General features: G+C 34.7%; 1 protein-coding gene across 1 annotated transcript in view; it reads right to left on the reverse strand.

The window, feature by feature from the left end:
* Nucleotides 1-4957: 4957 nt before the first annotated feature.
* Nucleotides 4958-16299, reverse strand: part of egg (SET domain bifurcated histone lysine methyltransferase eggless) — a 41479-nt gene continuing 30137 nt past the window's right edge. The window contains exons 19-23 of the mRNA XM_071584636.1: nt 13015-13168; nt 11364-11425; nt 8524-8610; nt 7513-7676; nt 4958-5383 (exon numbers count right to left, since the gene is read on the reverse strand). Of these exons, the coding sequence (XP_071440737.1) occupies nt 5177-5383; nt 7513-7676; nt 8524-8610; nt 11364-11425; nt 13015-13168 (674 nt within the window). The 3' untranslated portion in view covers nt 4958-5176. The remainder of the gene's footprint in view (nt 5384-7512; nt 7677-8523; nt 8611-11363; nt 11426-13014; nt 13169-16299) is intronic.

The following is a 16299-nucleotide window of genomic DNA, read 5'->3' on the forward strand; positions in this document are numbered from 1 at the left end:
ATGGCTGCGTTAATATTCCGTCTCATATATATTCAACGTATTTTCTATTCCTCCTTCCATATATTTTTAATATTTCCAATTATTTATCATATTTCATTACCAAAACGTAGCCCCGACATTTGGAAATAATTTGGGTGATGCTCGCAGGGAGAAAAAGATCTACATTGGCTCAATAGTTTCAGCCTCAACTTTGTGGAAGTTCATTTTAATAAATGAAAAAGAAACACTTTGTTCCAATCCACCACTTTATTACAGGTACGACTAGTTTCGACGCTACGGCGTCATCCTCAGGTAACTGAGGATGACGCCGTAGCGTCGAAACTAGTCGTACCTGTAATAAAGTGGTGGATTGGAACAAAGTGGTCCTTTTTCATTTATCTACATTGGCCTTTATAAAGTTATGGAACAGAGAACCTTATGCAAGTTGAATTAAAAAACCACAAATTATCAAATAAAAAACGGACCTCAAATTTTAATGCATATTTTTACCACAAATCCTTACAATATTAATAACAATTTTTTGTTTTTAGTATTAAAAACTACTAAAGATGCTTCCTTATTTTCTATTACCTGGCCCTGCACTAAAGAAATAGAATTACCTACATTAGAAATGTGGATTTATGAGAAAGATATCAAATCTGTTCAATTAACAGCTGAAGGATAATATTGCTTTTCACTAATTTATGAAACGAATGACCATGATTGCTGCACTCACCACGAAAGTAATTTAAGATGATGGCACCACAAAAAAGTTGTAAAAACAATCATTATGGCTGAACACCCATGATAATAGTGAATTAATTTCCAGGGTTACTGAATATAGGGAATTTAAAAATGATCAATTAGGCCATTTTATTCATTTCTACACATAACTGCTTCATGGACACTTCAGTGATAACTGAAAGGAATAAATTCTCAAAATCAAGTTTGAGTGACACCTGAAAAATTAAAAATCAACTGCTTTAGACAAAATTAGGATTAATGAATTGGGCAAATTTTTTTTCGGAGACCTATTTGTGTTAAATCACGCCGAGCTGCTATAATACCTTGGCCAATAGCAGAAAGAGTTTCTTCAGATGGAAAGGTGTTATTAATATGAGGGAAATTAATGAAAGGAAATTAATGTGTTTTGTTGGTCATCATCCAAAAGAAAATATAAAAAGGTATTCTGTTATAAATTAGGTTCTGTTCTTAGGGTTGCTCCACATTGGCCACAAGGATGAACCTTGAGAAATGTCTGCACCACACAAACACCCACATTTGCAACTGAACCTATTATTTTGATACTTAACATCAACTTTTTTTTGTCTGCTGGTTCTCCTGTACTCTATCGAACATCTCCATTAAAAAGAGAGGATTAGTCAGTCCCAAGATCACAGCCATCACCCATGGTATTACCTTGGGTCTGGTTAGAAAATAAATTATTAATTAATGTAGTTTTCAATGCCGTCCAGAACTGGTGTGCATTGGGATTATCCACAGTTTTGCTTAATAATATTGAAAACAAACATTTTCTATAGGGTCTTGATTAAGGTATCTTGTGTTGAGGAGCCAGAGCTGCTTAGTTTTCAGTTCAGCCCACACAAATGTTACTGATCTCATTTTTGTTAACAATTCATCCTACAAAGGAGGGTGGATTACCTTTATCTATTCCAGGAACTCCAATGACCTGATTTTGGCAATGATCCATATGACACCCATAACTGATGACCAACTTCAAGGGTTTCTTGTATTGGTTATTCATTGCCCCATTTAAGCTGACAAAAGTACAATTCTCCTACATCAGGAATTGTGCTGTAGACAGCTCATCCATGCCCAAAAACCTGTAGGAACAATTGGTTTGGTATTGATTGGTTTGGATTTGGTAGGATTATTTTGAGTCAGGTTATATACATAGTGTGTTCGTTAGATATGAATCTTATTATGCAACTTATTTACTTTTCAATCACCCTTAGAAAGTTGAACTGTTTTCCTCCTTTGAGTCAAAGCTGAACATGAAATATCTTTATTCAAGGAGCCATTGCTGATACATAGAATATTCAACAGGAAAAAATCACCAAAAATTCAACTTCTATTGAAGCATGACTCAGTCTGAAGCAAAATTGGATCCTTACCCAAGAAGATGCTACCTCACCCCCATCTCTTTTGGGAAGGGGCAGATCATTCGGCCTCTTTAGCTGGAAAACCCTCTCACAGATGGCCCAGAATATGGCCAAAAAATAGGCAGACCACTGATCGGCCTGATTTGAACTGCCAGGTCTTGTACACTGAATTTGTGGATGATCATATGCTCACAGTTGCCTTCTTATGTCACTGAAGTTTTTCAAAGAATTTATAGCACAATAAATAGTATATAATTATTCCATTTTCAGAAATCAATTCAATAAAAATGTCTGATTCATAAAGCAGCTGTATGAAATAATGCATATTGTAGTTATTATTGGAGCTGCTGCATTCTGCCAAGTGGGAAGGAAGTAATTGTTGTCTCTCTTTCATTTGTTTTCCTTCTTTCCAACAGTTTTTATTTGTTTATTATTATTTCATCTCCTTATTTTAAAATGGTAAAATATAATATATATGTCACGTAAAAACATAAAATGTATACATACATTTTGAGAAATGGTTATAATAAAAAGAATATGGTTAGAGCTTGCCATAACTTGATGAAAAGTACTCATTTAGGTAGTAAAAACAACTTCATTAAAAAAGATTTTAATATCCTTATAATCATCTGATATCAGTTGGTATCCATTGTGCCTGCCGGTGAATGATTATAAATTTGAATACTAGCATTAAGGGATCCTTTCAGTAACAAAGAAGTGGAATGCTGTTTTACATGCACCTTCTTTCTTTATCTTGTGGAATAACAATGGATACTCTCATTTTTAAAAGTAGATAAATTTCTTGAACATACATACATGCATGATGTATGTACAAATATGTCACACGAAAGATTTCAAGGCTTATGAAATAAGGTCTTTATGATTCTCTTTTAGGAATTTTAGCCATATATTTAACAACTCTTTTCTGCATTATGAATACTTTGTTAATACCTGTAGTAGAGTCCCAAAAGATAATTTCATAACACACATAAGATTGAAAATTACCAAAGCAGGCTGTTTTTAAAACTCTGACCTATAACCTTCGCTAGGTTTCTCATGGCATTGGAAATTCTGGAATGTTTACTGCATATATGCCTAATATGTTCATCTCAGTTTGAGCTTTCATTAATTATTTAACCTGATGTTGGTAATGCTAACTTTCTTCAGAAGATTATCTTTGATGTAAAGATCCATTTCAGGGGTTTCTTTTTTTCAATTGTAAATAGACTGTTTTTTCAAAATTTATTGAAAGCTCATTTTTTGTAAACAAGTCTCCTTAGAGTGCGAGGGAATTGTTAACATTATACCCCAGCAATGGGTTGTTGTTGCTACTTAGCATTACATTTGTGTCATCTGCATAAAGAATTATTTCATCTCTTTACATTGGTTGTTAAATCATTTATACAAATTAAGAACAGTATGGGACCTAGTAATCTTCCTTGTGCTACTGATTCTGTAGAAGATAAGTAACTCCTTTGTATCTTGTACTTCATATTTGACTTGGTCTCAAAGAATATTTCAATAAGAAAGTACACCTACTATGGCTTTCATGTGCATCAGATGATATAACAAATTACCCATAAGTATAAAAGATGCTAAGGCAACTAATGCTTTCAAACATAAATAAAAGAGATGCACGGCAATGTGTCCTATTCGGTTCCCAATAATATTCTTAACTATCGAGTCTCTTACTTATAGTACATTAATGCCCTGTGATTAATGAATATTTGTGCGTTTACTACACTAAAATTAATTGCAGGAACCATATTTGTATCTCAATTGTCTGCATGCTATGTACTTTATTGTGACATACCTTGCATCATGTACTTACACCAACCACTTGTTATGTAATATGATCTTTGGACAAATAAAATGTATATTACCATTATTATTATGCACACATTTTTATCTTTAAAGCTACAGTGTGAAGCCGCATCATTATCTGATTTTAATTGGGTATTAGGGCAAATCAGCATGTACCCGGAACCTCAGGCATTGATATATTATGCGGAGGGCTATAGTGACTCACAATCTGGTGTAAATGCTAATTTCCATGTCTCTCTAAGTTAAATGCAAGAAAAATATCCTCCACATTTAGTTGTGCCATAAAGCATGTGTAGATTGGATGAAAAACTTCTATACACTTTGTGGTGCTATGGTGATGTGCACCCAAAAGGATAAAATTACTATGGATATGAGAGCTAAAAAGTTTGAAAAAATTCTAGCTTCTCTCTCAACAGCAGTGGTATTTGCTAGGGTAGTGGACGTGAGAAAGAAGAAAAAATGATCTAGTAGGATAAATCAATAGGTTCGCAATTTGATAGAAATGAGGGGGTGAGATTGAGGTTTCTCAGAAAAGAACTTCCTTTGGAGGACGATGATTCCTTTAAAAATTATTTAATAATGAGGAGGATGCATACGGACTCCTGCTAGATGATGATGAAAAAAAATAATGGAAGCAAGACAGTTACAAGGAAAGTAGTTGCTCCATACCAGAGATTACTGATAGCTCTTTAAGCTTCCAGGTTTCACAATTTTTAAGCCAACGTATTAACCGTTTGTGAACCTTCACTTTATCATGTCTCTTTGCCATAAATCTAACAATTGGGCTGTCGAGTGCCTATTGCCCTAGCAAAATTATTCTCACCAGTTCTGGTAGACAACTCTCTTCAATGCTGGGGCTATGAAAATTACATTGGTTTACCACTCTTGACAGAAAGGCAATACAACAGAGTCCTCTCATTACTTGAAATGATGAGATTCTCTGAATATATGTATGCCTTGGCATTGTAAATTATTGTAGGTATACTAAATAATATGCATTCATAACATCAGAGTGTTTATTATGCCACAGACATTATTAAAATCCATATTTCTTTATTTCAGATTTCCATTTATATAAACTTAGCAAAAATGACTTGATGAAAGAATATACTTTTTAACAAAAATTATGACAGGCTACACAATAATGAAAAAGAACTGACGCAAACAATATCAAAAAGAGACAAAAAAGTCAGGAGATAAGCCTCACTATATATATTTACTGGTGTTGAAAAAAATATAAAATTGGTCATTTACAATAATCTTCCTCTGCATTCGGTTGAATTACAGCTGCAGTACATCACTTTTCCAGGAACACTACCAACATCATAGTTATAATCCCATGTTAACTCTGTGCCAGCAGTAATATACGTAAGGGCAAAAAATGCAACCCATGGGAAACGTAGATCATGAGAGTCTACGAAAACATTCTGAACAAAAACGTTGGGTGAGCAGGAGTGCTGCGAATGAAAAAAATTAAACATAAACAAATAAAGTTTACTTAAAAGGTTATTTACTCTAGTAATTACAACAATAACAAAGTTAGGAAATATGTGAAGGTCACTTATGATCTCAAAATTTTGATTATTTAGGGTTAGTTTTTATAATGAATGAAATTTAACATGAAACTTTATAGAGGTGCTACTATTCACCACCAGGGCTACACTAACAGACCATAAACCTCTCAGCATATGACAGTAAAGCAACCATGAAAAAGGAGAGAAGTAACTCCGCAAAGGGGAGATATGTTTTCCTACAATAGTGATCCTTTCTCTTTGTGACATTGTTGCAAGCTGAGTGGGTGGAGGATAAAACCCAAATCCCACAGTTCAATTCCCTCTCTAATGAAAGCAAAATTGTCTGACTTGCTGACCAGGGGCTTTGATTATTCCCACAATATCATAACTGAAGTTGCAAGGAAGATACGTAATTAGTTTAAATAACTTTAAGTCTTCAAGTTTATAGGGACACCATCTTAAGATATAACCCTATTCTTTCTTTAGTTTTCCTCTGTATTTTTGTGTGTTCAATACCTGTGGAGTTTTTACAAGGAATACAATGGAACCTCACTTAAAGAGCACCTTGCATAATGAGTAATTAGCACACAAAGCAAAAAATATTTTTCAAAAATGACAGTGAACAAGTGGCATCTTGCATTTTAAGTGATGGGGCGAGAGGAAGTCCCAGATCATCACATGCCTTCAGTCTGTGTTTAGCACTCGTTCCACTAGCATCTCAGCATTGGTAGTGATCACATATTTTTCCAAACTTGCGTTCAGACGTATTATTTGTGACTTTTTTGTGCAAAGTTCAATAACACTAGCAAAAATGTCCCTGAAGAAAAGTCACAAGAAGACAGCCAAAAGAGAATAAAAATAATCGTCAAATGAAAAGCAAAATCATTGAAATGATGAGCGTGGCTGACCTAGCATGCATATACAATCTGTTCTCATCAATGACTTGCACTATCCTCAAGAAAAAGGACAAGATTAAGGAGAGAGATGCTTCAAAGAGAGTGACAATAAATTCTTCCCAATGGTTACATATTCTCAATGATGTTGATAGTTTGCTTCTCATATGGATTGACAAAAAGTAATTGCACACTGCTATTTGGTGCTGATGCAAGTAGCTATTTGCAAATTAAACTGCTGCTTGTTCACCATTTAGAAAATCCACAAGCCTTCAATGGAGTGTTAAGTCCAGAAGAGCAGGCTAAATATAATTTTTATTTCTGAAAATCAAATTCACATTCTATATTGGTGCATTCCACGATAGAAAAGAGATTGAGATGATTCAAGATCCTAAAAAATGCATAAGGGTGAGTCAAATGTAAATCTTAAAACTTAAAATATTTTTTATCTCGTAATTGCTTGAATACTTAAGGTTCTCACTCAGACAGCTTTCATATGTACTCTTTCTGGTGAAAGTTCACAGATACCACTTGAAAAACCATAGATCTTACTGATCTAAAAGCCTCTGCCATCACAACATGGCGTGCCTGACCTGGTCGAGGGGAGCCTGATACAGAAATAAAACTGCTTAAGAACTTCGAGTTAAGACATCATAGCTTAAGTGAAATAGGTGAATTGCCATTCTGCACTTTCACTCATCAATGAATTTAGATGTTTTTCAACCCCCCTTACTACTGAATACACGAATGAAAGATCACTATTTCTTTGTGGTGCATGTTGAAAGCAGGGCAGCCATGTTTACCCTATTGTTGCAGTCACTTGACTGGTTTGTACAAGGCCTCTTGTGCAGTGTGGTGAGATGAAAACATTTGATGCTATTATACTGTATGGTATATCAAACAAAATTTGATTCATTTTATGGAAGAACATATAATAAAAACAATGACCATATTAAGAGAGATGTATGGTATCTGCATGTATTTTAATGGCCACTTCTTTCTTCTCTACTGTTAAGTTTACCATAGAGTGTGAATGTGATTTTTCATGCTGGATTCATAAGCATAACACTCTTCAGAAGGCAGGCTGGTCCCAAGAGGCACATTTGGATTTAGGACAATCCTACAATGCTATAAAAAGCTATAGGGCATTGGAATAACTGAATTCCACCTCATACTTACATTCAGATACCTTCCAACATTTCCAATACTTTTGGCATCCATTATGTAACAATATTCACCAGGTCCAAAAAATTCCCTCACAGAACGGTACTTAGATTTGGTGGATGGTTCTGTTTCACATGGCTCAGGCTCAGCAGCAGAAAATTTTGAAGGCTGCCTTCTTGCTATTTGGGAGAAAAGTAAGGACAATATAATATGAAACATTGCGCCTAGCCAGATGAGGACATTCATATAAACTCACTCACTCACTCATATTAACATCCGCATAATACAGATTTTACTCTCACAGTATAAAAGGTAAATGGAGCTAAACCTATCCTCTCATTCATAATTGCTGTGTACAAGCCCACAGTTGTGGGCTTTTATACAGCAACCCAAACCAGTTGTTTTTCCTGTCAAAGCCATAATATGTTCTAAATATTGCTATTGTTAACATCATAGATTTCAATAATTTCGAGTAAGGGGGAGAGAGGGTGAGACTGAAGAGAGGATACAGGACTTGTAAAGAAAATGTTTTCATTGAGAAAAACTGCCCGTGGATCAAAAACCAAACACTGAATTAGATTAAAAGAGTGCATAACTTGTAATGTAAAGGTTACAGCAAAATGAAGATTTACTATTAACATATTTGGCAGTTTTGGGCGCTGAATATGAAATCTAACAAACTAACAACAACATTATCAATAAATCCTGAATCCCAGTAGAGCAAAATCACATGAATGAAAGTCCACCCCAAAAGTTCAGGGAATAAAATGTTTTTGGTGGTATTGATTAAAGTAGAACATCCCAATGTTTGTCACGATGCTTACTGATTTCTGTAGCAATTTTCAATTTGAATATAGCTACAAGATTTTCAATGGCAGGAACATTCAACTATCATTGGAATTTTGCACACTGTTTTTTTAATAATGTTGACAATTACAGGAAGAAAATTTATAAAAGAAATATAGAAGAAATATTATCAATAAAGAAAAAATATAATTTCATTTAAAGAAAAATGACAAAATTTACCTCCATCTGAGTCGTCTTCATCACCGCTCAAGTTGGGTGACACACTCTGCTTTTTGGTTCTATGACTTCTTCTTCGGGTATTGATAGCTAATGCCGAAGCCAAAAACAATGAATAAAATTTATGTAAGTAATTGAGGCCAACTCTAGTTTGTGGAAATGTCATAATTATAATTAAAATTAATTGTAATATTCCACAGAATTTATTGTGTGCTATGCATTTCAGGGCATATGCATCATCTTCTGGTACAAAACAAAATTCCACGTACATAATGGGTAAATTAAGGGTGGGGGAGATGTGTGGGAGATTTCCGAAAGGGCAAGTACAGGATGGGAGGGGAGAAGAGAAAGGGTGGGAAAGATTGTAGTCATTCTCAGGAGGTAGTCCACCAAATTTTGGCACGGTATGGAAGGTCAGCGCTAAGATGGGAATGATTAAAAAAGTTAAATCATTCAGTAATTCACTTTCCTTCTCATGTTGCACAGGCTCACACCATTCTAGCTGATCCAGTTTTCTCCAGTAGAACCTAAATGAAAACGTCTAGGAACGTGTGCATGTGCAATGAAATGCAAAGTACACAATTCTTTGGAGAATTAACAAACTTTTATTATCACTGATAAAATTGGTTGCACATGGCTGCTCTGGCTTTCATTAAGATGCTCACCAAGTACAAAATGTTCAGCATGTGTCAGAACAATTTAAGTACAACACTAGCAAAATTTTACAGAACATTACACCACTAGCATTAGTAGCATACTTTCAAAGAGGGAGGGCAAAAGAAAAACCAAAGTGTTCAAGAATGTAAATGAGAGGATATCAGAGACAAGGAAAACTCTAACAAACCCTTACACCTTTTGATTGCATTTTTCAAAAGACAAACACTCTCCCATCACATATTTTGGCTATCAAGTGCAGTACTATTTTTAAGGAAACTTCAAATGATGCTCCAATGAAGTCTGTATTTTTTCAGTTTGTATGTCTTCTTAACTAACTACAGCACAGAAGGAAATGATGGCTGTTGATGTATTGGTCTTGGGAATCGGGAGAGGGAAATTTTTAGCCTAGTGTAGGGAACAGAGAAGGTAAATTTATACATAAGAGAGTGGTTTGAATAGTTTCTCACCTTACAAATAAACAAGATATTTTTCCTTAAAATTTATTTTATTTTTTAACATAGTCTCCGTTTCAGTCAATACACTTTCTAAAGTAATGCTATAACTTTTTTAACCCTTCCAAATAGTAGATGACGTCTTTCTCAACAACATATAAATTTATATATGCGATTACCTTCTCAATGATGAAAATCTCTGTCCTGAAAGCAAAATTTTAAGGCAAGAAAACTGGAAAAAGTCACTGGGGATGTGGTGAACGCTGTGAGTGGTCAACCAAGTTTAATGCCAATTTGTGAATTTTAACCATGGCAACCACTTAAGTGTGAGCAGGTGCATTGTCCTGATGGAAAAGAATTCCCTCCACATAGAACTAGAATGGACAACCTTGCCTTACTCCCCTTCCTAACACTGCCCATTCAGACTCTCCACCTCCCACTTGCACGTGAACAGTCTGAGGCAAGTTCAGGTGGCAGATAAGTCTCCTATTCCTCCAGTCTATTCCTACTTTCTGCCTTACATAAAATAATTTTTCACAATTTACGCTATACAACACCTTTCCAAAAGCTACGAAAGACAAATACATCCTGATTTCATTGTATGTTCCTCTGTATTAGTGATCTCATTAGCTCAATGACTTCATGCCAGCCTCTCCCCTTCCTGTACCTAGACTGAAAATTCCCCAAATAATCATTTGCCCTGCTCTCTAATCTTATTTCCTGAGAACCACTTTAGTTGCACCTGAAATCAAACTTATATGTCTGTAGTCCTCACATTTGGCTACCTTTTGTTAATTTTTCCTGTCCAGCTAATGTCACAGGGCATATTGTACCAGTTACTGAAAAGTGTACCATTTCATTTACTTAAACATGATTTTCATTATGAAACAACAGGAATTTCTTTTTCAGTTACAGGGGGCGACATTTTTTTTTTAAGAAAGCACTTATACAAACACAAGCATGGCTGGTAGTGACGTCTTCATTGGATAACTATTGTCAAATTTTTAGTATCCATGCAAATAATAGTTTTTGTAAGTAAGATGCTTTTGAATAACAGACACTAGCTAATTTTTTCTCCAGTTTTTATTGGTACACCTGGCTGATTGAAGAGATACCCTTGTTTTCTTTGGCTGTGATCCTTCGTGATTCCTTGGTCCTGTCATCAGAATAGCAGGGTTAGTACTTTGTCTCCACCTCTCAGCTAAAAGTTTCAATTTCAGGGGTTCAGTGGCTTCTTACCCTCCTGATCTCTCAAGAGAGACTGAAAAGGTAGATTTCATTTCCTTGGTTGTGTTCTTTTTCAACTATCGCTGTAACTGTTTGAACTCTTAGAAAGGGACAAATTTAGATGTACCATGGCCCCTCAATTAACAATTTTGCATGCAGAGCGAAGACATTCCAGAAAAAATGTAACCAGTGGAACAATTGCACAGACATGTATAATTGAGCATAGATATAACAAATCTGATGATGCAGTTAAATTTCGGAAAACATAATCCACACCATGCTGCAATTACAGAACATAATTAAGGCCGCAAATGTGAGCAAGGTACTTTTGTCTAGTCTATAGGTACAGTGAAAAAGGCAACCATTATATTTTTTTTTACCAATCTACTGGCATGCTCTGTTTTCCATTTCAAGCACAAAGATGAATAACATATATGGCAACAGTAAATTTGTAACACTTCAAAACCAATTATGTAATACTAATGAGGAAAAGAGAGGATTACTTACATTCATCATCTCTTGAGGAGTCGCTTTCATCCATCTTTTTCGTTCTCTTTCTCAGCCGAGATCTACAACATAATGGCAATATTTAAAGAAGTGCATTTCAGTGACTACAGAGTTAAGGTCCCCTAATAAATTATTAGTCTTCAGTGGACTTAATGGATATGTTTATCACATTTTCAAATGGGTGACATGAGATGGCCAATTCATTCAAGGAAACTTAACTTTAGAAAATGAAATTAAATCATTGTTATGAATCCATATATGTAAATAAATTTACTTAAACAAATGGAATAATGCCCTAAGAAAATAAAATCGTCTGCCATGTAGGAGAGGTATTCAAATTCTAAGGTCACCCAATTTCTTTATCAGGACTGGAAGTAGATAAAAGATGAGGTAGAGTTTAAAATACATGGGCACTCATGAATACAAGACACAGATGGCTGAACTGTAAATTGCATAGGGTTTGCCTAGCTGCTGCTAGAGCGAGAAGCAAATTCAATACTCAAAACAGGATCATTTATATACAAGAAGTGTGATCACGTTTTTCAATTGCAAGATTAAATATCCACCAAAAGTAACCATTAAATGAATTAGACATGCAGTAATGTCATGGATATGAAAAATGTGTGTGGGAATGACAGTTCAAGAAAGGCGACACATCATGTGACAATAAACCCAAAAAGTCTCATTAATCCACAAACCAGTTGGTTTTTACAGCAGGCAAAAAGGACTACTACAAAAACACTCAAGAAGCCATGTAATCATGACATCAATGTTGTGAGAAATATATGCATCTACTGAGAGAACATGTCAAGAAGTAATAGGAGTCAACTTTCTGTTGTGAAGTGTTTTTCTGAAAAATTAGAGGACCTTAGAATTTGAAATTACACTACATGAAAAAAGACACAACACTTTAAAAGTTCTTACATCCATGCAACATGCGGATGACTGTAACATGGCCAGTCTTATATTATTCTGCATTGAAAACATGTACCTCATCAATATTTCTGTTATAATAGTTAGAATAATAAGATGTATGGCCACGTTTAAACTCATTTACTCAATTGTTACCAGTCGCAAACACAAATGACCGGGTACTTCGTCCAACTTGACTTTGATCTTTTCAGATTTAAGCCTTTTAAATAGAACTTTTAAATCACCACACACAACATTTTGGTCCATTGTCCTAAATAAACAAAAGTCTTTCGCTTCAATCGACTATGACAACAAAACCACACAATGGATATAGCTAAAACTATGACAGCAGTCTATAAAGATGAGACTTAATAAAAGCAAACCTTTTCTGATACTACAAGAACCATCTCTTGAATTTTCTAAGGAATCATCGAACAACCCACATATTATGAAAAATACCCTCAGTTGGGTCCATCTTACCCTAAAACCCAAAGGAATCTGCTGATAAGTGATTATAAAATTGCCATTGATAAGAAAGATAACAAACAATTTTAGTAGGGAATATGAACTCTTTCTACTTGGAGATTCCTATGTATGTACCTCTTTAAGATAGGAATCCAGCATATTTTCACACACTTAGATAAATTTCAATGAGGATAAAAAGGATGAACAATTTTTGAGTATTTATGGAACTTCTGAATACCTTATTGCTCATGCCCCTTATTTCTATAAAACCTACCTGATGGATAATTCATCTGGTGTCATTTCGAGGCGAGTAGAAACTTTAAAGTCTTCATCAATACTGTAACTATTTTTATGTCCTTTGGCACACTTCATCATTTCCTCCATATCTTCATTCACATCATCATCCTCATCATCATCATCCGAATCCCCTGAAAGATCATAACACTCAAATTAGCGTTACCCAACAAAGGGATTATATTTATTGAGAATTGTTTTCAAGCCAAAAGTGGCATTGTCAATATTTTTAATAACAGAACCTTTAAAAAGGAAAAAAGATGACTCCTAAAATAAGAAATAACATCTACACGATGTAGCATGAAGCAATTTATCTTTTAATTAAATCTCAATAACAGACGAATAGATATTCAACAACTCCATAGAAATATTAATTATGTAATGGTATTAAAGGTCTGCCTAACAAGGTTCTCATGGATATGGTGGAAGGGCATGCACATTTTGTTATCCCAAAGAACTGTATGTGGATGGGCATTGGGAAACATTTTTGGCATAATTACCAATTTGTAAAAGGGTAAGTGCAATATAAAAGTATTCAGCATGGTGCCAGTTTTTTAGTAAGGTAGCTGAATATATATCTGATCCCAGGGAGGCAGCCAGTGATTATTGGTGTCATGTAAAAAGCGTATTGAATAAGGCAATGGGACACCACTGTAATTCTTTTCCATGATACAAACTTAGGCAGTAACAAATGGATAATGAATCCTTGTAACTGTGGGACTCTGCCCACTGGACTAGGTATCATGCCCAGAAGGGGAAGTGGAGCAGTCTCCAAGATCACCATCAAATGAAATCCCTGCACAACCAAGTTGACAGTACGGGTAAAAGAAGCTAGAGAAGAGGACTGCTGCTGTCTGAGTAGGGGATGGAACTTAGAATTCTGAAGTCAGATAATTAAGAAAACATCAAAGAGAAATGAAGGGAGGAAGTACAATATCTTTGCAATGAACTGGAACAGGGTTAACAAGGGTATTCCAAAAAAAGTACATCTTGCAAAACATGTTAACCTGAAATCAATAGAGGCAACCCTAGAAAATGATGATCAAAAGATACTTGTGAGTTCATTGTTGTATTCTGGTTCATTTTCTTATTCATTAACCAAGATTGTAGCACGTGTAGTACCTTATCTAGGCACTTAATAGAGATCAAGAGCTGGTTTGCACATTGAAAGTTCGTACACTCAAATTTAATAGTCCCTAGGCCAAATGGATATCAGAAAATTAATTTGGAGCGATATAAGAAACCCTAAGTAACATCATTATGCAAATTATTGCATGGACAATGTTTGATAACTTTCATGTTTTTGAAATATCACTGGGTAGGCTCGGTAACACTTGCATTATGCTGATGGTTAGCACTTGAGGTTGAATTATGAAAGCATTTTTCAGCAGAATGCACAGTTTTTTCTATCCCAATCTGAGGTGTGCAGTACAATAAAGAATGATTAGTCGCCAAGTTAGAGAAAAATATATGCTTGCACGGCCAAAAACTGAATATGCTGGCTACACCAAAGCAATGTGTACATGAAATGTGAAGTGATTGTAAAGCAGAATCTTGAGATCTCACAAACATTTGGCCAATATGCATTCACCAGACATAAATTAAAAATGTGAGTGAGACTATCTAACAGCAGAATCAAGCCAGAAACTACGTATTCATTTATCATCTTTGTAGAAGAGTGAGAAGACATATTTTTCATTCTTATTATCTTTTAAGAAAAACCCTATATATTTTGCAAAATTCAGCTGCATTAGGCTCACAAAAGTGATAAACACACTAACTTTCAGTTTTTCCAAATGCATTTATGTGGCGTGGGCTCCATTCCATTTTTGTGAATAAAATTTATTAAAATTCTCAGAGTGAGATGCACAACCATTGAAAATACAGACAGACTAATGAAATCTGGAGCCTGAATCAGTGCTTCAATCAAGTATGACAGACTACTGAAGAAATATAATATCTTTCTAACTGTAGTTCCATACAATAAAACTAGAAACATAAAAGAATATTTGGAACTCATCAAGATACATTTGGAATCAAAATGCTGACACATTCTTGCACCAACTCAATTATTCAATATCCAATTTTTTATGTTTACCATCATTATATCAAAACCTTGGTTAAAGATCAATAATATCTGAGTGCAAAGACTGTTTTTCTTTCAATCAATTATGAATCAATCCCATGTGAGTCAATTTAACGGCAATGAAAAAGTCTTGATCCTATAGATAACAAACATCTATGCATTTCATCATGAGGCTCAAATTTCTAGTGAATAAAACCCTTTATTTATTTATTTCCTTTTAAAATTGAGTGATTCTTGTAATAAAAAAATAATAAATAGTTTTGCTAAAACAAAATATCATGAAGAGGCTTTTTCTAAGGACAGTCATCATTAACAAGTGCTATATTTAACTGTGCAAGACCCATTTTCTGCTCTAGCAGTTCTTTTAAAATATCGTCAATCTCAGTCTCAATGTATTTCTTGATTTCTTGTATAAAATAGTAAGATATAGATACTAGCCTAATAAAAACATTGTTAAACTATGAATTATTGGCCCTTCAAACCAGTATTTAAATTCTGACTACAAAGAGGGCAGAATTTAACTTGCAATCTATTTCAGTTTACATAGAGAAAATATTAAAGCATTCATTCAACAGATTAAAAGACAGACAATAGACACAAATTTGGTAAATGGTACACTTGTCTAAGGGTCCCTGCTATAGTAAAGATCATATATAATGAAAACTGGAATTTTCCAACTAAGAATCATTGTGTTTTTCTCATAAGTAGTGGGTGAGCATATTCTGGGCATATACCATGCACATACACTCTCCTTAGTGGTAGCACAGAATTCACACATACTAAGTATGTGGAACCATCCTGAAGAGATATCAGTAGTAGAACACATTTAATCAGATAGTAACAACTCATTACCAATCTAATACAGTTAGCATATGCAGTCCATTCAAAAAGTTCCTTAACTTTTGCGGTGAAAGTGCGGCGAAAAATCGAATCCATGGAAATGAGCTCTTTGAAGTAGCAGTGTTGTACCATGAAATTCTGCTTGAAACTCTGCAAATCCTTCACGGGAACTTTTGAACTGATTACTAAGGCTTATGGTGAGGATGCTATGAAACGTACCACCTGTTATGAGTTGTTTACCTCAATCAAAAAGGGGCGGCAAATGGTGGAAGATGAGAGGCATTCCAGAAGACCATCAACATTGACTGATGACCCCACACATTAAGTGAATGACCTCGT

Source organism: Hetaerina americana, unplaced genomic scaffold, assembly GCF_022747635.1.
Source record: "Hetaerina americana unplaced genomic scaffold, ioHetAmer1.1.p SCAF_2, whole genome shotgun sequence".
Lineage (NCBI taxonomy): Eukaryota > Metazoa > Arthropoda > Insecta > Odonata > Calopterygidae > Hetaerina > Hetaerina americana.